The sequence below is a fragment of the Erithacus rubecula genome (genome assembly GCF_903797595.1).
Source record: "Erithacus rubecula genome assembly, chromosome: 21".
Lineage (NCBI taxonomy): Eukaryota > Metazoa > Chordata > Aves > Passeriformes > Muscicapidae > Erithacus > Erithacus rubecula.
In genome coordinates, this window is record NC_136673.1 from 2907920 (window position 1) to 2930322 (window position 22403).

At 49.4% G+C, this 22403-nt stretch overlaps 1 protein-coding gene across 3 annotated transcripts in view; it reads right to left on the bottom strand.

The window, feature by feature from the left end:
- Positions 1-2003: 2003 nt before the first annotated feature.
- Positions 2004-22403, bottom strand: part of OLFM1 (olfactomedin 1) — a 31731-nt gene continuing 11331 nt past the window's right edge. For 2 of the 3 annotated variants that reach the window (XM_079324163.1, XM_079324162.1), the window contains exons 2-6: positions 21370-21519; positions 15807-15962; positions 13307-13526; positions 7420-7526; positions 2004-3909 (exon numbers count right to left, since the gene is read on the bottom strand). In XM_079324163.1, the coding sequence (XP_079180289.1) occupies positions 3235-3909; positions 7420-7526; positions 13307-13526; positions 15807-15962; positions 21370-21519 (1308 nt within the window). In that variant the 3' untranslated portion in view covers positions 2004-3234. Of the gene's footprint in view, positions 3910-7419; positions 7527-13306; positions 13527-13724; positions 14112-15806; positions 15963-21369; positions 21520-22403 lie in introns of those variants that run through there. The other variant, XM_079324164.1, reaches the window with a different exon arrangement.

Below are 22403 nucleotides of genomic sequence, written 5' to 3' on the forward strand. Positions count from 1 at the left end.
TTGGGGTCCCATCTCTCCCTGGTATGAAGTTTGGGGTCCCAACTCTCTCTCTGTGAGGTTTGGGGTCCCATCTCTCCCTGGTGTAAGATTTGGGGTCCTATCTCTCCATGGCATATGGTTTGGGGTCCCATCTCTCTCTGTGTGAGATTGGGGGTCCCATCTCTCTAAGTCTTGGAGAGGAACTACCTCCTCATTAAACATGTTCTAGGATGGAGGACACAAGGCCTGGCTGCTGGGACAATAACCCACACCAAAAAGCAATCCAGCACGTGGTACAGCCAGGGTTCCCACACACTTTTCCACCCTGAGGCCCTGGAGGAGCTGGGCAGGAGCAGCTCCAGTGCAAAGCCCAGCCCTGGTGCCATCATCAGCCTCTGTCCCATGGGTTGCAGCACCCCTGGATCCAGCCTAACCCTGTAATAACAGTGTGCTGCCCTACAATGAGTTTGCACTGAAGAAATAATTAAATAGAAATGGCTGCAGGTGCCTTTCTGCTTTTTTGGCTTAACAGATTTCTCCTGCACATCGAGGATCAATACTGCTGCCAATTACACGATGGGGTCTCCAGGTCCCCTTTTTGAGCATCTTTGAGGGAAAACCACTGCTAAATAACAAAGTTCTCCACAAACCTGGCAGTCCAGAGAGCTGGAATTGCAGAGTGCAGCAGAGGAATGAGTCCTCAGAGAGCTGTCCCCATTCTGCATCCAGCCAAGGCTTCAGCGAGAGCAGCAGTGCTGACACAGGGCAGCCTCAGCCCCTGCAACATCTTCACAGGGAGGGAGGATTGCTCGGTGCTTGTGGTTTAATCCAGCCCTGAGAAACCACATTACACTGTTTTGTTGTTTTCCTTTTCCCTCCTCCTGCTGGAGAGCCCAGCAGGGAGCTGCTGCAAAGGCTGAGAGGTTGAAATCCATTTGTGCAGCTTGCGGCAAACAGCGATTGCTGATATTCAATTTCCTGACCTTGGTGATCCCTGCTCCTTCCCAGGGCCCTAAACCATCCATCTGCTGAGCCCAAAGGCTCAGCCTCACTGGGCCACTTGCCTGAAAAATTGGCATTCCTGGTGGTGCTAAATATGGCCAGTCTGTGGGGGAAGAGGCAACAAAGCCCCAGTGCCACCCCAGCGAGCCCTTTGCAGCTGGCACAGGGACTGTGCCCCAGCTGCCCCTGAGATCCAGCTCAGGGGGCTCCCTGGATGGCTGGGAAAGGTGCTGTCCCTTCACCCAGAGCTGGCTGGAGGGGGAATTGCTCAATATTGTTCTTCTGGGGGTGCAGGGGAGAGATGGGACCCCCCATTTTAGAGTAGAGAGAGATAGGACCTCAAATTTCACAGAGAGAGAGATGGGACCCCAAATTTCACAGCAGAGAGAGATGGGACCTTAAATATCACACAGAGAGAGAGATGGGATCCCAAATCTCACACCTGAGGGAAACAGGACCTCACATCTCACTCCAAAGAGAGATGGGACTCCAAATTTCACACCAGAGGGAGATGGGCATCCTGTGAGGGTCAACCAACAGGGTTGATGGTGCTGGTGCCCAGCCCCCAGCAGTGGCACTTTAGAACAGTCACTCTTTACAACAAGTTAAATAAAGGAGATTTTTACCTGCACAAGCCTGTAGCACACTCAGGGTGGGGACAATTCCAAGAACCCAAGAAGGAATGGGATCCAGTTGTCCAAAGCAGTGTCTGCAGCTCCAGTAAAGGTGGCACAGGGTGAGATTTCCTCCTGTTGTGGCACCAACACCAGGCACTGTCAGTCCCTGAGGGGTGGCTGGACCCTGCCCACAGCAGGATTTTATCTCCTGCTCCAGATGAAAATGGGTAGGGAATCCCCACAGAGCTGAGAGCCAACCCTCCACCCTCCCAGCCCCAGATACACATCAGGGAATATTCCCTGGAAGGAAATTCGAGATGGCTGCTCAGCTTTTACCCCCCAAAATTCCTGTTCTTCCCCCTGCACTCCCTCACTCACACAGAGAGAAGAAACAAACAAAGCAGCGAAGTCTCCTAATAGTTTTATTGTTCCTTAGATAACTGTGGATAGTACAAAGTTTTCCTCTTAAAAAAAAAATTTAATTACCTTCACACTTCCATAAACAACGCTTCCCATGGGAATCTGCTGCCACAGAATCTCCATGGAAGTGATTTCCAACCACCATAATTCTATGCAGATAGTATAACAGTAAGAGAATATTCCTGTAATTATCAACATGAACTTGGTTACCTGTGTATAAGGGTGAACACTGACCTTTTTATTTATTTTTTTTTGCCTTTTTAGAAACGAAAAAACCATCATTTATTAAATCCAAACTACATCATTGCATTTACAACATTCATTGCATAAACTGGACATACAAAGTTTTGCCACCTCTGGTAAATAACAGACATACATTATACAATATAGTTGCTGAATACATAAGTTCAAACAATATGGGTACAACAACTTGTTCATAATACATACTTAAACCATCGTGTTTAATAAGTTACTAAGACACAGATCCATGAGCTACTTCGGGTCTCAGCACAGTTAATCTAAGTGACAAGAACACAGTTGAGAGAGACAGTAGCTGCAATGGAAGGCAAAGAAAACTAACCTGTGATAGGTCTTGTTGAGACAGCCAGAGCTCCTCACGGGTCAGCTTTTCCTGCTTTTCCTGCTTTTCCTGCTTTTTCTGCTTTTCCTTTCCACACATCCATCACAGCTGCCCGTGACGCCGGGGGGAATGTCCATGCAACCCACACACGGAGGAGAGCGAGGCTCCCGAGGGTGAACTTCCAACAGTCATTGCCTTACTGCTTGAGGATGTTCTCTAGGTTTGCTATCGGAACAGAAACAAAACAAAACCCCAAACTGAAGTGGTTCTCTGAGTGCAGTTCCAGCTGCAGGTACGCGGTTACTCGTGAGTCTATAACACAGGGCCAGACTTCTAGAAATGTAGAGGTAATGCTGATCTGTCAGGTTTATGCTGAATAATCCTCCATGACGTTGGTCTTGATTTTGGCAGCTGTTTGTACGTTTATTTATTTAAAGTATGTTTTTAAAGTGTGTTTTTAAAGTATGTTTCTTTATTAGCGTTTTTTTTTTAAATTAGTTTCTCCCTTTTTTCGCCTTTCAATTACTTATACATTTTTTTAAATTTTCACATTTATTTATTTATTTATTTGTTTGTTTTTTTTTTTTTTTTTGTTTTCTCCCTCCCCAAACCCAAGTTCCTAACCAAAAAACCGGGCTACAACTCATCGGAGCGGATGACGTGGAAGAGGGTGACGTTGTACAGGATTTGATGCCCGTTGTTCCAGGCGTAGAGAGCCCGATCCTTGGGGTTGTAGTCCAACATGGAGATGTGGGAGTACTTGTTCTGGAAGGGGATGTCAATGTACTCGTAGGTGGAGGCGTTGGTCTGGTAGGCATAGTGCACCTTGGTGCCGCCCGAGTAGCCGTTGGTGACGTAGAGCGTGCCGCAGATGATGAAGGCTTCACCAGCGCTGCGTTTGGGGTAGCTGGTGTTCCAGGTCTGCAGGCTCTGCAGTGTGTTGGGGTCCAGCTTGCTGATGACGATGTTGCCAGCGTTCTGGTTGGTGGCATAGACGGCCCAGAGCCCGTTCTCATCCACCATGAGGTCGATGTCCGAGTGGCCGCCCCAGGCGTAGTGGTACATGTTGTTGTAGCCGGCGTAGTCCAGGCTGCGCGTCTTGAGGATGGTCTCCGTTTTCAAGTCGAACCTGATGATGATGTGGCTTTGGTATTTGTTGAAGTAGATGGAGCCGTTGTAGACGACCTGGCCCGTGCCCGACCACGGGTGGGGGAGGCGGTGGGAGGTGAAGTTGTCGGTGTTCATGAAATCTGCCATGGATTTGTACTCGCGCACGAAGCGGTTGTTGTGGTAGCTGTCCATGTACCAGACCTGTGCCACACAAACACAGCGGGGTCAGGGATCGCCTCAGGGACTGGGCTGGGACAGAAATCCACAGCCAGGGATCATGGAATTGTCATAAAATGGTTTGGAATTGAGATTGAAACTCTTGATAGCCAGGGATCATGGAATTGTCATAAAATGGTTTGGAATGGAACTTAAAACTCTTGATCACCTTGAGAACAGGGCTGGGACAGAAATCCACAGCCAGGGACTGTGAAATTGTCATTAAATGGTTTGGAATGGTGTGTGATACTCTTGGTCACCTTGAGAACAGGGCTGGGACAGAAATCCACAGCCAGGGACTGTGAAATTGTCATTAAATGGTTTGGAATGGTGTGTGATACTCTTGGCCACCTCAAGAACAGGGCTGGGACAGAAATCCACAGCCAGGGACTGTGAAATCATCATTAAATGGTTTGGAATTGAGATTAAAACTCTTGATAGTCAGGGATCGTGCAATTGTCATAAAATTGTTTGGAATGGTCTTGGTCACCTCAAGAACTGGGCAGGGAGAGAAATCCACAGCCAGGGATCATGGAATTGTCATAAAATGGTTTGGAATGGTGTGTGAAACTCTTGGTCATCTCAAGAACACAGCTGGGAGAGAAATCTGCAGCCAGGGATCGTGGAATCATCATAAAATGGTTTGGAATGGAGCTTAAGACTCATCCCTGCCAAGGACACCTTCCACCAGACCAGGCTGCTCCAAATCCCGTCCAACCTGGCCTTGAATCCAGCCTGCATCTGTCACCTACATCCAGAAATAACCCGAATTTCTGAGCCCCCCAAATCAGCCAAGAAATCCAGGGAACAGCAAAGCTTTCCCTGGGGGATAACCTGCTATCTCCTTGGCTTTAGTGCTCCCCAGGGAGTGCTGGTGGCTGGCACCACCCTCCCTTCCCCAGGGCAATTAGCAGCTTTTCCCTGGCTAAACCCAGCATTTTCTGTGGCTGCTGCTTTTTGCTTCCCCCGGTAGCACTCAGTAAATTACAGCAGCTGCTGTGCACAACTCCATTAATTTGGAATGCAGGAGCGAGGGATGCAATCACTCATTGTCAGGCAAATTCAGGCAAAAAGTCCATATTGGTTTAAAAATCATACTCTGCTGCATCAAAAGCTTAAAGCGAGGCTGCTGAAATATAAGAGGCAAAGACATCTAAATCTTGCTCTGGGTAGGTTGGGGAGAGATTTTAGATCATCATTTAAGTGCCAGTTCGCTGGGGACACTGTCTAGACTCCTTAAAAAAAAAAATAGCTTTTGTTATATGAAACCAATTCCGAGGCAAATGACCAAGCTGTGCAGTTAATATCCACAAGAAATATCCAGCCAGCCACTGACATTCTGGATGCAGTTGCTGCCTGAAAATGAGAGAGCTACTTTCTGTAAGAGCCATTTAGGAAGGAGAAAAGGTAAATTTAGGAAGGAGAAAAAGTAAATTTAGGAAGGAGAAAAGGTAAATTTAGGAAGGAGAAAAGGTAAATTTAGCAAGAGGGAAGCCTTTAAGGCTGCAGATTTGGGTGATGTATTGCAGATTTCTTCTGCAAACCCCTTGCAAAATCTGACAGCTCTGTGTCTGGAGTGTGATCATCAGTCTTTGAGAAGGGCAGCCCAACATTTGCCTGCTGCCTTGGGGAAGTCAATTGGGGTTTCCAAAAACTTTGCAGGGAATTTCAGCCTTGCAGCATTACCTCCCTGCAAAGCCTGCAGAGGTGGGGAAAAAGGTTCTGACCCTCAGCCCCCAACCTTGGTGGGCTTGGGGTTGGCTGCAAAAGCACCAGAGAACACCCAGAGCTGGAAATGAAATTTCAGCTGGACCAGTTGGGGAAGTTGTAGGGGAAAAAAATCATCCCAAATATGACTCTGTCTTTGCTGCTCCCATTTCATTATCCGGTATTAAAAATTCAACATGCAAATGTGTTGTGCTCAGTTTTTAAAGCCCAGCAGTGTCACCAGGCAGGGGCTGCAGGAACCTGGAGCATTCCAAGCTCTGGAAAAGCAGAGATTGATGGATGAGCAATGTCCCATCACAGCAGCTGGCTCTGAACAGCCTCCTCCTGTCCATGCACAGCAAGCCCAGCTCTCAGCATCCCACAGGAGTCACAAATCTCCCCCAGCTGTGTTCCATGGTTTCATGACATGAACAAATGATCACAAGAACACCAAACACCTCCTGGGGCTCGGGGACAGGGGCTGGGATGATGAACTGCTCCTCTCTCTGTCCTCACTCTGCTGAGCAGCCAGTGAAGTTCACTTAATGGTGTGTTCCTAATAAAATTCCCAGCAGGTTTTATATATTAAATACACAGAGAGGCTTGGGAAGCTCCAGCTCCAGTTTGCAGCCTACTTGTACAACAAAAATACACTGCAGAAAAAGGCATGGCTAAAAAAAAAATCAAAAAATAGCAGTTTAAGACAAAACTCTCTGAAGACATGGGAGGATCTGTAGCATCTGAAGCACCAGCTTCAGCTGAAAATCATCTTAGTGCCAAGGGAAGCAGCAAACACAGCCTGAAAGGGACAATTCTGTCCCCTCTCTTGAGCAAAATGAGATGTGATGTGGGCAAAACCTTCCCATCTCACCTCTAAGCAAGATTTTATTTGGGCTGGAGGTGAAATTTTGCTTAATAACTGTGAAATATGAAGGTGTTGAATTGGGGAACCAGTGCCAACCACTTGGCTGCAGGAGGGAATGAGCCCAACAACTCAAGTCACCTCCAAAGAAACCACCCAGGGGTGACTTCTCCAGAGCATCCCTTGTCCTCTCTGAGCTCCAGAGCTGATGCCAGGGCACAGATCCCAAAATAGGTGCCCTGATCCAGCCCTTGCTGGTGCCTTTATCCTTTGAAGGATGCTGCATGCAGAAGGGAATTACAGGCAGCCAAGCTTTGTGCTTTTCGTTTTGTTTTGCTGCCTGCAAATCCTCGGCAAACACTCGAGATATTTTCCATTCCATCAGTCATGGGGAGCTGGGATTGATTTTCAGCCAGTTATTGGCCTCCTACCTCCTCAGGATCAAAATTGAATGGTCTGAATGGAAAAAAAAAAAAGACCAAAACAAAGCAAAACAAATCTCTCTCTGGCTGCAGTCAGTTAATTCCTCACAACAATGAAGGTGGAGGATGGAGGGCAAATGCAGGCAGATGAAATTATCAGAGGTGCTGGCAGCACAAGAGCAGCAGGGAGCAGCACCATGGATCCCTCTGCTCAGCCCCAGCTCCCTCCTGCCTGCAAAACACAGATTAGAAACCCAATACTTGTTTTGTTTTTTTTTTTTCATTTTCCACACAGACCTCGTGGTGATAATTGTGAGCCTCTGCTGCAGTGAGTTTCACCTGGCCAGGGAAGGGACCAGGGCAGGGGCTGCTGAGCTTCTCCTCATCCTCCTCATCCTCCCTGGGATGCTCAGCCCTGTGGGATGGGTGAAGACATTCCCCAGGTTCCCCGGGATGAGCATCCACTGTCCTCAGCCATCAGGGGTGATGCTGTCACACTCTTACCTTGTTCTCTCCCTCAGGAGCCAGGGGATCCGTCATCCACGATCCAAAGCGGGACCCAGAGGTTTTAATTGTGATCGGGTCACTGATTCCCGTCAGCTTCCCGCAGGCTGGAAAAGAGGGGAAGGCTGGTGAGCACCACGAGTCCCATCCACCCCTCTGTGCCCACCCTCTGCCCTGCTGAGGGTTGGTTTAATTACAGGCAACCAGCTCAGGAACAAGTGTCGGGTGCTTGTGTTTGTCTCACACCTCTTAATGACAATTGTCCTCATCGCTGTCCCCAAGAAAAGGAGCTTTGCTGAGCTGTGAAAGGCACAGAATTGAGAATGAGAGCTGCAGCCAGGTGGAGGAAGGAGCTGAAAGAGCTGCTCTGATCCAGCCAAGACAAAAGAGCAGCCCTGGCTACCCCAGCCCTGCTGGAAACCTGCGTTTGTTACAGGTTTATGCAGAGGAGAAAAAAGAGGAAGGTGGAAAATAGTACACAATATAAACCTCCTCCCCGCAAAGATCATTTCCCAGCTGCTTCCCCTGTTCACTGATGGAGCCTACAGCTCTGGGACTGGAAGCCAAAGGCAGCAGGATGAAGGTGGGAGCATCCCGAGCATCCCTCAGGAGCTGCCCCGGGAATCCTGCCCAGCTCAGGGATGGGCAGGGGCAGAGCCAGCTCTGGGCTCATAACCCGCTCAGTTCAGGGAGCCTTGCTGGGTTTTCAAGCCCTAAACATGAGGGGAAGCAGCAGCAGCTCTCCTCCTGCTCATTTGCCAGCCCTGGCTCTGTCCCCCATGGATTTGGGATGCTGCAGCCACATCCAAGCTCCTTTTCCCAACAATATCCCCGAGTTTCAGCAAAGCTGCTGCTCTGATTCCCTACCTCACCAAGGTTTGGATGTGTGTGCAGTGAGGAGGGACAGGGAGGAGATGAAGGTGCCTCAGGAGGGATTTGGGATGGTGGGGACGTGCTCTTGGGCAGGGAGAGCTCATTTAGAACCCAGACACACCCAGGGCAGAGGCAGTGGGGGACAGCCAGCATCTGAAGCTCAGGAGGTGTTTCCTGAGTTCTTTTTGGTGTGGGAGCCTCTGGCAGGCTGGGGAAGGGGAAGGTGGCAGTGCTGGGGTGGAGAAGCTGCTCTGGAGCTGCACTGCAGAACCACCAGGGCTGGGCTGCAGGTGGGAGCCCCTGCAGGTGCTGCTGGAACACGGGGAGAGCTCTGCCAGCTCAGGACAAGGACAGCCTGCTCCACATTACCAAGTAAAATCATGGGGTGGTTTGTTATTAGGGACCATTAAAGGTCGTTTGGTCCAGCCCCCTGCAATGAGCAGTGATGTCTTCAACCAGATCAGGTTGCTCAGAGCTCTGTCCAACCTGACCTTCATAGAATCATGGATTTTACACCCTGAGCATTTCAACTCTGCAATCCCTCTCAGTTCTCTCTCTCCCTGGCCTGTTCTCACTTGCATTTTAATTCCTTATCAGACACATCCACCAGCCTCAGCTCTGAGCTGTGGCCAGAGGGATCCCCTTAGCCCAGGGCAGGGAATAGAGGAAGATATTCCTGATGCGCAGCAGCAGGACATGCCCAAGGGCACCATCAGTGCCCCCACAGCAGACAAAGAGAAATGCCACCAAAAAGCAGAGCTCTCCTGAGACACAAGCACAGGAATTTGCCCTGCTGCACCCCAAACCTCTCAGCTCAGAGGGAGAGCAGAGCACTGGAAAAGAGATGCAAAGGGTTAAAATAACAAATGTTAATGTCTTGCAGGGGTCCAGATTTCCCCTAATCCCAGATCTGCTCAGTGCTGTCTTCCATTATCACAGCCCTACATTGTTGTCACTTTATCTCTTCCTCCCATTTCCCTGGAGAGGAGCGTGGTATAAAAGCTCATTGATTGAAAAAAAAACACAGTTAAAAAAAAAAAAAAAAAAGCAGAAGCAGCTGATAAGGGTAAACTAGTGTTGTTTGCAACATCTCCTACACGTTTAGCTAGAGGCACACACAGCCCAGCTCCTCAGCAGTGCAGGAGAGCTGTTCCTACACCCTGTTCTCTCTCCTGCTGTAAACCCATCCCAAGCCTCAGCTGCTGGGGAATTTAACACAGGTTTTTAAGATCCCCAGTTAGTTTTGCTGGGTTTGCCACGGACAGCTGCAGCCCCTGGGATCCTCACCCACCTGAGGAGATCCACAGCACCCTTGGAATATCAGCAGCTGAGCCTTTTGCAAACCCCTCCTCTGGTTGGGATGGCAGGAGTATGGGATGTTGTGGGAATTCCAGGGACAATTGTGCCACAGAAAAGCACATCCTGGTGCTCACCCAGGACTCCAGGACAGGACAAAACTGTGAGGAGCAGATTTTTGGGCCTCACAGAGGAGCTGCTTTCACTCCTCTTTGCCCAGCACTATTCAGGTCCTTTTTCCTGGACACAGATCAGCCTCTTCCCCAGTGTCCCTCCATCCCTCTGTCCTGCACTCTGCCACAAAATGCATCCCCACACAGCCCCTTCCTTCACTGCAGCAAGAATTTTCCAGCAGGGAAGTGAAAGCCCTGCCAGGATGGCACCACCTCCGCTCCAGAGCCGGATGCTGCCCACAGCTCCTGCTTGGAGCTGCCAGCAGATTCCCCACAGCCACAGGCACAGGGCACCAGCTCCTGCTGGGCTCTGAGCCCTGCTGCTAGGGCCTTTCCCTGCTCTGGCTTCCCAGCAAACCAAGGGCTGATCCTCCATCCCAAACCAGCAAGACAAGGATTGATCCTCCATCCCAATCCAACAAAACACAAGGGCTGATCCTCCATCCCAATCCAGCAAGACAATGATTGATCCTCCATCCCAATCTAGCAAGACAATGATTGATCCCTCATCCCAATCCAGCAAGACAATGATTGATCCTCCATCCCAGTCCAGCAACCCAATGATTGATCCCTCATCCCAATCCAGCAAACCAAAGATTGATCCTCCATCCCAGTCCAGCAACCCAATGATTGATCCCTGCATCCCAATCCAGCAAATCAAGGATTGATCCTTCATCCCAATCCAGCAAACCAAGGATTAATCCCCCATCCCAATCCAGCAACCCAATGATTGATCCTCCATCCCAATCCAGCAACCCAATGATTGATCCCTCATCCCAATCAAACATTGCCCCGGTACCTCCAGAGCAGGGATGGGGCTGGATTTTGCCTCTGTTGCCCCAAACCATCAGGGATGTGGCTCCATCCTCATTCCCACACCAGGATTTTTCCCAAGGAAATCTTGTCCTGCCTGAGTTAAATTCCTCCTTAATCCAAGGAGTGACAACCCCTGCACTTCCTCTTAGGAACATTAATGCAAAAGCTAAAATCCCTGTATAAATAGGGATCTTTAGGAGTGTAAACAGAAACTCAGATTGGAGCTGCCATCATTGATTTTTTTTTTTCCCCTCCACACACATGCCAGGGTCAGGAAGTGTTTTCACTATTGATCCATCAATAATGCTTAGGAAACCCAAAATGCAAAGCAGGGCCTGGTTAAGGAAAATGCTGCTGCACTGACAAGGTTCAGTTTCCTGAGAGCAGAACTGGTGGGAATGTGGCACATCCCTCCCTCCCTCCCCTTGGCCTGTGCCTGTTGCAGCAGCTCCCTGGCCCTGTTTGGGGCACACACACACTGCAGGGCAGCAGCAAATCCCAGCTAAAACCTTCTCCTTGAGACATCAGTGAGCCCAGCTGAGCAGAAAACCTGCAGCAGGGTGAAATCCTCAGCAATCAGGACCTCATTGTGTGGCAGCAAAGCATTTGTAAGGCTGTTACCTGAATTTAACTCAATTAGCAACCATTTCCAGTGGCTGGCACGACAGAGAGATAAACAGCATTGGAAATTCAATCCCTGCTGTTTCTTTTAAGTGACCAAATAAATCACCATCCTGAGTGAGCAGCAAATCCTCTGGGATGAGCTTCTGGGAGGCACAGAATCCAACTCTGTGAGACCCAGGGCTGCTGCAAAAGAGCTGCCCTGACTCCAGAGTGACAGCAAGGGCAGGAAGAAGCCAAAAAGCCCAACTAAAGATTCAAAAAGTTAAAAAAAAAACACCCAAAAGCTTCTAGACAAGGTTACCTGCAAGAGCTCAGCATCCCTACCTGCCTCATTCTTACCTGGGCCACTGGTCCTGAGTGGGAGGGGATTGAATGAGCAGAAAGGGTTAATTTTATTTTTTTGGAGCCCTGTATGGTTTGGGAGCTACTCCTTAAAGCCTGCCCAGGGTCAGTGGGAGGATTCTGGGGGCCAGGATGGCTTTGTTTAAAGAACTGTCCCCAAGTTTAAAGTCCCAAATCCCAGTTCCTGCTGCTGCTCCCTGTCCCTGTGACCCACAGCTGCTCCACATCCTCAGGGGATGGGCTGAAGGCTCTGAGAACACCATGGCACCTTCTCCTCCTGGATCAGAAGATCACAGCTGCCCTTGCTGGGATGTGGGGCTGCCAGGAGGTCTCTGTGTGCCCTTGGTCCACCCCACCCTCCTGGGGGTTTGCTCTCCTTTCTCATCTTTCCTTCTAATCTGTTCATCCCTCCTCATCTTCCCACTGCACGGTGCCCACCTGATAAAACTCCAGCAATTAGGGATTAAATCATTCCAGCCCTGCTCATCCCTGTCCCCATTAGGCTTTAGGGGGAAGGAGGGCAAGGTCAGAACTTGCCTCCACGCCCAACCCTGTGACCATCATGGGGTGAGGGTAGGGACAGCAGAAAGGGGTAGAAAACCCAGCCTGTCCTGCTCTCAAACCAGCCCTGGGGCACCAGCACTTGTTAATTAATGAGAAATCAAACTCTGATCTCTCATGGCCAGGGGGGTTTTACCTGTCCCAAGGGCACCTTGGTGCCTGACTTCAAATACTCTGAGCATCCACATTTAAATGGGAATTTTGCTGTCTGAGTGAGATGGAACCAGAGGATGGAAATACAGAGGGAATGGAGGGGAGGAGGCTGCTCAGAGTGTGGAGGCATCTACAAACAGGCAAAAGCAACCCCAGCAGCAGAGCCAAGAGAGAAACAAAACATTACCTTGCCAAGGATATAAAGTGCTCAGAAGAGATCTGATCCTCCATGAAGTTACCTGAGAGTGTAATTTCGTATGTGCTACCAAAATAGACTGCAGAGCAGTTAATGTGTTTGGATTATCTAAATGGCGTGGCAAGGAAGTCAATAATGGAAGGAGAAATTAAATCAAGTCAGAGCTGGCCCAACAAATGGTGCAGAGAGTCCTTGCAGCTGTGGAAGGCAGCGCTCTCCTCCTTCCCCTGAGTTTGGGGTTGCACGTTGGGTTTGGCGACAGCTGAGCCTCCCCACAACAGCCCCACGAGTTCTCAGGCAATTCCACATCTCTGGCCGAGGTCAGAGATGAATCCCTGGTGGTTTGGCAGCAGCCTGGTGGGAATGGCTCCCTGCTCCCTGGGGAGTGGGACAGGGAGGATCCGCGCGCCAGCTCCGTCATGCTCTGCTCCGGGGGCATTGGCAAGATGCAAAAATAAAAAAAAAAAAAAAACCAAAAAAACCACGAGGGGAAACCGAGGCACAGCCCCACACCCCCCACCACGAGCAGAGCCCTTTGCTGACGGGCCAGGTCCAGGGATGCAGAAGCAAAAGGGGGAGTGCAAGTGCTGGCTTTGCATAAGCCTGAGCTGCCACTTATGCAAGCGCCGGGCGGGGCGGCATCCTGAAGCGCTCACACCACGAGCAGCATCGCCCCTGCCAGCATCCCTGGGCAGGATACAGCCAGGAGAGATGCTGCTGGTGGCTGAACTCTTGGCAGGATGGCCCCTGGCTGTGTGGAGCTCATCCCTCGAGGCACCAGATGTCCAGCGGGGCATCTCTGCCTCCGGCCGGGATGCGTGCGCTGGAGCCACCAGGGTGGTTCTGAGCCTACCTAATTTTTGCATGCATGCACGAAGCCTTTCTTCAAGATTTGACACTCTGTTCTGAAGCTCTTCGTAGTCATAGGCGCCAATCTCCTCCTGGAGTTCGTTTAGAACTGACGTCAGATTCTGGACCTCCTCTTTAAACTGCAATACCAATTTGGCATCGGCTTTGTACTCTTCCAACACTGGTATCAAAGGCCTAAGTTCCTCCATTTTCGCTTTTATTGCCTGCAAGGTTAAAATAAGCTCGGTTCAGTGCTATGCGTGCAAAAATCTGCAACACTCTGCCTTGACCTGGGTGCTTCCTATGGGAGCGAAATGTTCACATTTCCCACAATTATTAGCATTAAAATTAGCTCAATTAATAGTTTTGGTCCGAATGATGTCTTGGCAAGAACATATTAAACAGGCTGCAGAACACCAAAATATTTGGGAAAGGCCTTTATTTGTCATTTTTAGAATGCAACATCTTAGGGTTACATGCTTCAGATCACATACACAAAGAGTTGTTGTTTGTTTTTTTTTTTTTCTTTTTTTTTCTTTCAAAAAAAAAAATAAAAGAAAGTAAAGATATATATGCATTGACAAGGGTTTCAAACTATTCATGAAATGCATCTACAATTGCATGCAAAGGAAGATCTCGGTTGTGTGGTTCAAGGTTCCTTAGTGAGATATGGTGCTAATTTGGAAAATAATAAAAATAAAATCAATGCATGGTGCAAAATGCTCTGTGGCCCTCTTTTCATGGTTACATGGGAGTGAACTGCTTCTTCAGTCACTGCAGCATTGAAAAAACTTGCTTTTTAGTTAGCCCTGTAAGCAAGAAAATGAAATACTGTTGAGGATCTAGCTCACTAACCTGCCTTATATAGATAGCCATTCATAGACAAATACTCTTTGCACTAAAGAGAGAAAAAAACCAACACAAGAGCTCCAAAGCACTCACAGTTTAATGCTGGCATTAGCAGGAACAAAATGCTGTGGCTGTTCTTTCAAATGCTGCTTTGGCAGCAAATTAGACAAAAAAATTCCTCACTGGTTTCAAGCACGGAACAGAAAAATTCATTATCAGATGGATTTTGCACAAATGATTTTTTTTTCTTTTTTTCTTTTTTTAATTTTTTTTTTCTTTTGGTTTTTATTTTTTTGCTCATTTAAAGGTTCAGAATGCAGCATTTTGTTGCAGATGCTTTGCTCCAGCAGTTAATGAGTAGACATTAATATGCATGCACCTACCCGTTAATGAAGTGTTAGAACACCCAAAATCCCTGGTGCTGCTCAAATTACAGTGGCCAAGCTCCAGCACCCAGGGCTGGCACATCTGCCTCTGTCCTGAAGTTTTTTTGGGGCTGAACAGGATCAGAAATTCCTCCTCAGCCTCCATCCCATCCATCCCCTCCTATTTAATCCATGAGTTATTTTTTTCCCCTCCTCTGTTTGCATGTGGGGCAATGCTTTAATTTTATTTCATTTTAACTTCCTTGGCAGGCAATGGGGAGAGTTGAACTCATCAGAATGGTGGGGGGACAATAATAAATGAGATAAGGAAATAATTAAATAAAAGAAACTCATGTTCAAGTCTTTCCAACCAGACTGCAGAGCTAAATTTAGGGTCCTGCAGTAACTGGAGATGGGGAGCGGAGGAGGTGGAGTTGGTGAAAAGTTTTAAGAACCATCTTCCCAGCTTTTTATGAGATAATCATGGTATTTCAGTATTTAGCATTTAAAAAATCTGCTTTAAAATACCAGCTGCCTGCAATGAGGGTGGGGATCAGCTGGGTGGCTGCTCAGAAAAATCCCCAAATTCCACCAGAAATCTTTTCAGTTTGATTTTTTATATCCATTAACTCACAGAACTGCTAAAAATTGAAGATCCCAGCATTGCTCAGAACATCTTTTTGGCAATTTAATTCACCCTTAAGCAAATTCCTGAGGGTTTGGCCACTGCTCCCAGTGCCAGCTGCATCCCAGGGGCTGCAGCTCCACTCCCCCTCTGCCCAGCACCAGACACCACACAAAACCCATCAGAAGGTGCTGCCTCTGCTGCCAGCACCCAAAATTGGGCAAAACCCTGGAGATGTGCAGTGGACAGCAGTAATAATTGTAATTTTGGGGGGTTTTTTTGTTTGTTTTTTTGTCAGGGGGATGGTGTTTGATTGATGAATCCTTTCTCCCAGGGGAGATGTGGTTTGGTGCCTGTGGTTTGCCACCAGCTGCAGGAATGGGAAGGGAGCCCCAGTTCCTGGGTTTTCCCCAGAAATGGGTGCTGGGATGGCCACAGAGAGGAACACACCTCACCCCCTGATGGGATCACCCTGCACTGCCCTACTGAGGGCACCCAAGTGGGTGTGGGGACACAAATTTGTGCTTTCACCCTATAACAAGATGCAGGATATGCCAGGAAAGACCCCACAGCTCTTCCCCTGAAGGGCACCAAGGCCACAATGCCCTTCCCATCCCAAAAATTCCCTGGCTCAGCTCCTGGAGCAGTTTGGAATTCACACCTACCTTAAACTGCCTTGCCAGGTGCTGCTTGTGGCTTTCTTCCACTTGCTTAAATTTGGATTCCAGTCCCCTCATCTGGTTTTCCATCTTCTCCACGTACTGTAGGTCTCTCTGAGTCCTCCTGTCCAACACCTCTATCGACTGGGACATGTTTTGCACCTGCCAAACGAGAAGGGACTCATTAAGAAGGTGCTGCCAGCTGTGAGCAGCCCCCCTTGCATCCCAAGGCTGACCTTTTCCACACACTCAGCACAGCTAAAGGGCAATCAGCCCATGCATTATTTACTGCTTCATCAACAGCAGCTCCCAGGTTACAACCCTGTGCTCTAAAACATGGCAAAAATGGTTTCATAAACACTTTTTTTTTTTCCTCTCTGCTGAAAAAATCAGCAATCCGACATGGAAATGAGGGGTGTAGTTGGGGTTAAAATGCGTTTCTCAGGCTGGGCTCTCTGCCAGTGGCATGGGGACAGCTCAGAGGTGACAGCAGCACACCTGGCTGGGAGGAAAAGCTTCAGCACAGGTGCACATTTCCATCTCCTCATGAGTGCAAACCTCATTCCCTGCCACCAGAACTTCCTTATCCACCCAAACAGCACCTGCCACAACAAACCCAGGGCAGGGAGGGCATCCTGGAGCCAGGGAGGGCATCCTGGAGCTGGGGAGGATATCCTGGTACCAGGGACAGCATCCTGGAGCTGGGGAGGGTATACTAGAGCTGGGGAGGGTATCCTGAAGCCAGGAAGGGTATCCTGGAGTCTGGGAAGGTATCTGGAGCTGGGGAAGACATCCTGCAGTTGGAAAGGGTATTCTGGAGCTGGGGAGGGCACCCTGGAACTGGGGAGGGTATCCTGGAGCTAGGGAAGTTATTCAGGAGCTGGGGAGGTTATTCATGAGCAGGGGAGGTTATTCATGAGCAGGGGAGATTATTCTGGAGCAGGGGAGATTATTCTGGAGCAGGGGAGGCTTTTCTGGAGCTAGGGAAATTATTCAGGAGCTGGGGAGGTTATTCTGGAGCAGGGGAGGTTATTCAGGAGATGGGGAGGTTATTCTGGAGCAGGGGAGGTTATTCAGGAGTTGGGGAGGGTATCCTGGAGCTGGGGAGGTTATTCAGGAGATGGGGAGATTATTCTGGAGCAGGGGAGATTATTCTGGAGCTGGGGAGGTTATTCATGAGCAGGGGAGGTTATTCTGGAGCAGGGAGGGCACTCTGGAGCCCCAGGGATGGTTGGCACCCCAGCAGTGCCCTCCTGCCCAGGAGGTTGAGCTGCCAGAGCTGCTCCCAGCCCGAGCCCATCTGCCTGGAGCAGGGAGTGATGCAAGGAGCTTGGCTGGGCTCACAGTGAGAAAAGGAGCTGGAGGTGTGAGGAGGGGAGGGGAACACTGGCGAGGCCTGACCTGATTTTGAAGGTTGGCTGCCATGTGATTGATGAAGACATCCCCTCCTGTTTGCAGGGAGAGGGGGAGCAGAGCCCTGAGTCAGAGCTCAGCACTGAGCTGTGTCCCAGCCTTCTTGTCCCACGGGGGGATGTGACAGGCTCAGCCCACGGCTCCTGTCACCCCCCAGCAGTGCCACCACCCTGCTGACGTCCCTGGGGAAGGTGAGTCAGGCTCCTGCCTGCTGCTGCTGCCTGGCTCCAGATCAGCCTGCCCACAGCTCACAGCACTGGGCCAAACCTCAGCCAGCTCTGTCCCCAAATGTCACAGCCCCTCCTGTCTGTGTCCTCACCACAGCCAAGCTGGAACGGGGATGGCAGGGAGGGAGGGAGGGAGGGAGGATTCCAGGAAAGATTCCAGGAGGAAGGGAGGGAGGATTCCAGGATTCCAGGAAGGAAGGAAGGAGTGGTGCAGGTGCCACATTTCCCCTGGCAAATCCCAGTGTGAGGATCTGGGACTTACCTGGAGTGGCAGAGTGAGGGCATGGCAGGACACCTGTGCCACAAATGCCAACTGTGGCAGCTCCAGCTTGGAAAAAACATCCAAAAGCCCCCTGCTCATGCAGGATGGCACTGAAACTATCACAGGGATCTACTAAAAATGTATGGATGACCTGTATGGCAAAGGCCAGCAGGCTTTGGAGTGTTCTGTACAGCTGCTCCTCAGCAAAGGTGAAGCTGTTTGCAGTCTCTGAGCCTCAGCACCACCCTGACCCCTTCCAGGACCTGCTCAGGGAGGTGTGAGGAGCAGGGAAGTGCGAGGAGCAGGGAAGTGCAGAACAAGCTTTGGAGGAGAAAAGAGCAAACCTGAGCTCAGCCTGGTCAGCTCCCATTAAGCTGTGCCTCCCGCAGGGAATATGAGCTCTCAGTGGGTGTTAAATCACCTGGGCTGGATGTGGAGGAGTTTGAAGCCCTCTCTGTGCCCTGAGGCAGGAGAAGGGAAGCTTTAGACAAGCCTGACTGGGCTGCCAAGCTCCTTTTATCCCAGTTCTCCAGCCTATCCTTGGAGTGGAGCAGAATTGTTCCAAGGAGCAGACAGAGGGATGACTCGCAGGGCTCCTGCAAAATTAATCCCATTTATTCCACTAGCGCCTAACCCCTGCTGCAAATAATCAGGAAAGAGCATTTCTGTGATGACAGATCAATATCTGAGTCTGCTGAGTGGGATTTTGGGGGGCTCTTTCTCGGGGGGTGGGGAGGGAGAGATGCTCTGCTCTCTCAGCATCTCGCCCTCAAACACCTCTGCAATGTTTCTGCTCCTCCCTGAAGCAGAGGAAAATAACCTCCTCACGTGCCTCTGCACAGAGATGCCTAAAATTAGCTGCTGTGCTATTCTGGGGTGGATTTTACAAGCCCAGAGTGGGTATTTGTTGCCTGTGCTGTTTTCCATCAGGCAAGATCCGGGCCAGATTTGTAGGGAATGAGTGTGAGATCCCTGACAGCCCCTGTGCTCCAGCAGCTGAGGATCTGCTTGTTTTCCCTCATTAGCATATTATGCCCTTGATCCAGCAGAAGTGCTTTGGCACATGATTAGGTTTCAATGAGCCTGTTGGAGCTCAGGCTGAAGCATGTTCAGAAGTGCTCTAATGAACTCAGGCCCAAGGATAGTGCCTCTGAAATTCCCTCAGCTCCATCCATCAGCTGCAGCCCTCAAACATTGCCTGGAAATGCCTTTTCTGCCTCCTCTCTCAGCCTGAAACCTCATTTTCACTGAGATAATGTGAGACAGATACCTGTGGCTGTCTGGGGGAAAAGAGTTATTTTTAGCAGTTGAAATAGGAAATTAATACAAATGAAGCTTGCAGTGCTGCTCTTGTCATCCTGTTTGACGAGTTGATTCACAATTAAAGCAGAGTAGCAGGGAGTCAGTATTGGCCTGGTGACCTCAGTGAGGTTTTTAGGGTCAAATCTATGGTTTAAACCCTGCTCAAGCTTCCCTGTGGGTCAGCTTTTCCTGTTCTGAGCCCAGCTTGGGGAACTGCACAAAGGTGATGCAGCAAAAGCAAGAGGAATCTTGAGGGAGATTTTCAAGGGGAAAAAATCAGCAGAGAAATGGACTCAGCTGATGGTTCAGGGTGTGAAAAGTTCATCAGATAAGGTTTGCAGGAGGCACTGAGATGTCCCCCTATACACACCTGGGAGCGACCATCAGAGGAAGAAAAATAAAAATAAATTAAATCTGGAAATCAGCACTGGCTGAGAGGAAGGATTGGCAGGAAACCAGAAACAGTTTCACCATCAGAGGAGGAAGTTGTCCCTGATAACAGGGCCAGGACAAATAAACAAATAAATCAAACTCTGTCTGGAGATCAAACATAATGTGATGAGGAGCAGGGCTGAGGTGATGTCTTGGTTTGGGTGCAGTCCAAGCTCTGCACTCAGCACCTGCCACATGTAAGGCTGGAAGGACTCAGTGCAGCCAAGGATGAGCTCAGAGAGCCAAACCTGGGCTGAACACTCTGTGCAGCCCTGCCTGCCCTCCCTCTCCTCCTCCACCTGCCAGGATCCCCACCCAGACCCTCATCCTCACCAACTCAGCATGGATGGATGGCACCTCTGAACAACAAAATTCCAAAATCTCCTGCATGGAGATTTTCCCTGAAGATGCTGTAATTGCTTTGTGTGCACATCTCATCATTTCCATAGGTGAATTCCACACCTTGGAAAATCCAAGCTCAATTCCCTCCTTGACACATTGTGCTGCTTCCTCTGCTGCCAGGCAGAAAGCAGGAGCTGCAATTTTTTTTTCCCCCCCATCACAAAGCCAGGGTTAGAATGCCAACTGAGGGAAGGAGGTTTTCAGGGTTGAAATCCTTCCTGGGAAGCTTTGGAAGCTCTGCTCTGCAGTTGTTTTCACCTCCAGGGATTATGAGTTCAGCCTCCATCAAGCTCAGATGTCTGGCACTAATCCTTATTTTGGGGTTTTTCATATAGGTTAGCGTGGGAGTGAGATGCAGCCAGATTAGCAGGCAGGTAACATATCCCACAACACATGCCCAGAAATCCTGCTCCTCCCTCACTTTTTACCCATTGGCAGCCAGAGAGCTGCATTAAAAAAAAAAAAAACCAAAAAACCCACTGAGCATTTCCACCCTCCTGATGTTATCCCAGCTCTTCCATTCCCAACTCCTGCCCATCAGCAGAGGGCACTGGGTCAAATCCTGATTTTTAGAGTGGATGGAGAGTTCTGAGCTGTTCATAAATCCTGCTGCATCTCAGGAGCAAATGCACCCAGGGCATTATTGCTGTGAGAAAGAAAACTTGAGTTGGGATTATTTTTAGCAGCTTCTGACAACCCAAAGAATTGTTTTAGGGCTGAATGTTTCCTGGCTGGCTTTATTGTCCTCAGCACATGGGGAAATCAGTAAAGTGGAGGTTTAATATTGTTAGAGGGAATTAATACAGCAGCTTCCCCCAAAGCAGCAGGATGAAAATTCTTTTGTCATGCACGGCACAGGCCAATATAGCATTAGGGGATGGGGTTTAATTATATATCCAGCACAGGAGCCAGCTCATATTTGCAAGAGGAGAGCACAATTTCACATGAAACAGCATTTCTTCACTGAAATCTATTATCTGGAAAATTTCTTGTTATTGGGGATGTTTCCCTAATGAGATTCTTTGATCTTTTTGGACAGCAGACTATTAAAAACTAATCAAGAGGATGTCAACGTTAGGAAGAAAACCACTGAGTGTCATCTCTGTGCTACCTGCTGGTGACAGCTTGCAGGGTTTTTACTTGACCTTTTTAATGCCACCTTTCCTAGCAAAGCTTGGCTTTGGGCTTTTAATTCTCTCTCCTGTTGCTGAGTCTCCTTTGAAACCGCTTGTGCCAACGCAATGAAAAAAGGGGGATTTTTAAATTTTATTTTTTTAGATTTTTTTTTTTTTTTCAGAGATATGGTTCAATATTGGTGCTTTGATCTCAGCAGTTTTCCCTCGACCTTAGGGCAGCTTTTCCTCTCAGAAAACACTTAAGAGATTTCTCCTCCTGCCTGCAGCTGCACACACAGGGACAACTACAGCATGGCAAAGCCACCCCAAGGGGTCTTCCCTTAAAAACCAAGGCTCAGCTCAGTTTTTTACCCCACCAAACCAAACCATTTCTGCCAGAAGGGGCCAGGAATTACCTTTTCTAGGAGTTGTCTCAGCTGCTTTGTCCTGGCATCACGCGAGCACATCGTCTGCTGAGGTGCCACCACTGTGCATATACAACGTCCCTCGCTGTCCTGGGCAGAGCTGTACACCTGCCAGCTTTCCTCTGGGTTGGTAGGCAACACCTAATTAACACAGGGAAAGATGGGTTAATTAAACAGCCTGGCAGGGCTGTGGCAGGTGAAGGAGTGCAGGGAGCAGGATGGACGTGGCAGAGCTGTGCTGGAGGCTCCTCCGAGGGCACAGCTGGAAAAAAATTCACTTGGAATGTGAAAATATGGATGGGGGATGAATCAAAGAAAGGTCTGAAAGGGAGAGCAAGGGCTGAAAAGGTGAAGGTAACACAAGTGGGGAAGTGTGGGCACGTGGAAAGGCAGAATTGTGAGAATTCCGGGTGCTGAGCACATCGGGGCAGGGACTCCGAGCCCTGCTGTGGTGACAGAGAGCTTGGAGTGTCCTTAACATGGGGACAGGGACGTGCCCGAGCCCCCGGGGAGGGAACAGGCTCCTGCTGGGGGCTGAGCACTGCTCCGTGCCCCGGAGCTGAGTGCACGGACACCCCTTTCCACCCCTTTTCTGAGCCACAATTCCCCCATTTCCCTGTCAGATCCCCCGGGCACCAGGAGCTCCCCAAACAGCCACTTCCCTCCGTTCAGTTCAGAATTCCAGCAGGGATGGGATGCGGTCCAGGGCAGCACATCCCCCTCGGGTCCCCCGTGCTCTCCAAACCCCTCCGCTCTTAATTTTCCTTTGATCTCACAGCATAATCCATTATTTAATCCCAACCCAGCCTCGGAGCACTTTGAAGGTGTCCCCAAGCAGAAGTGGAAATGTTCTTTCCACCGCCTCACTCCAGAACAAATCACCTTGCAAATGCCCACGTTGACAGACATGCCCAGGCAAACGCGCAATTGGATTCCCTGGCTAAACCAACCGGGGGGGAAAAAAAATAGTAATAAATGGATCTCATAAACCCTGACAACGTGGAAAAAAAAATAAATAAATGCCA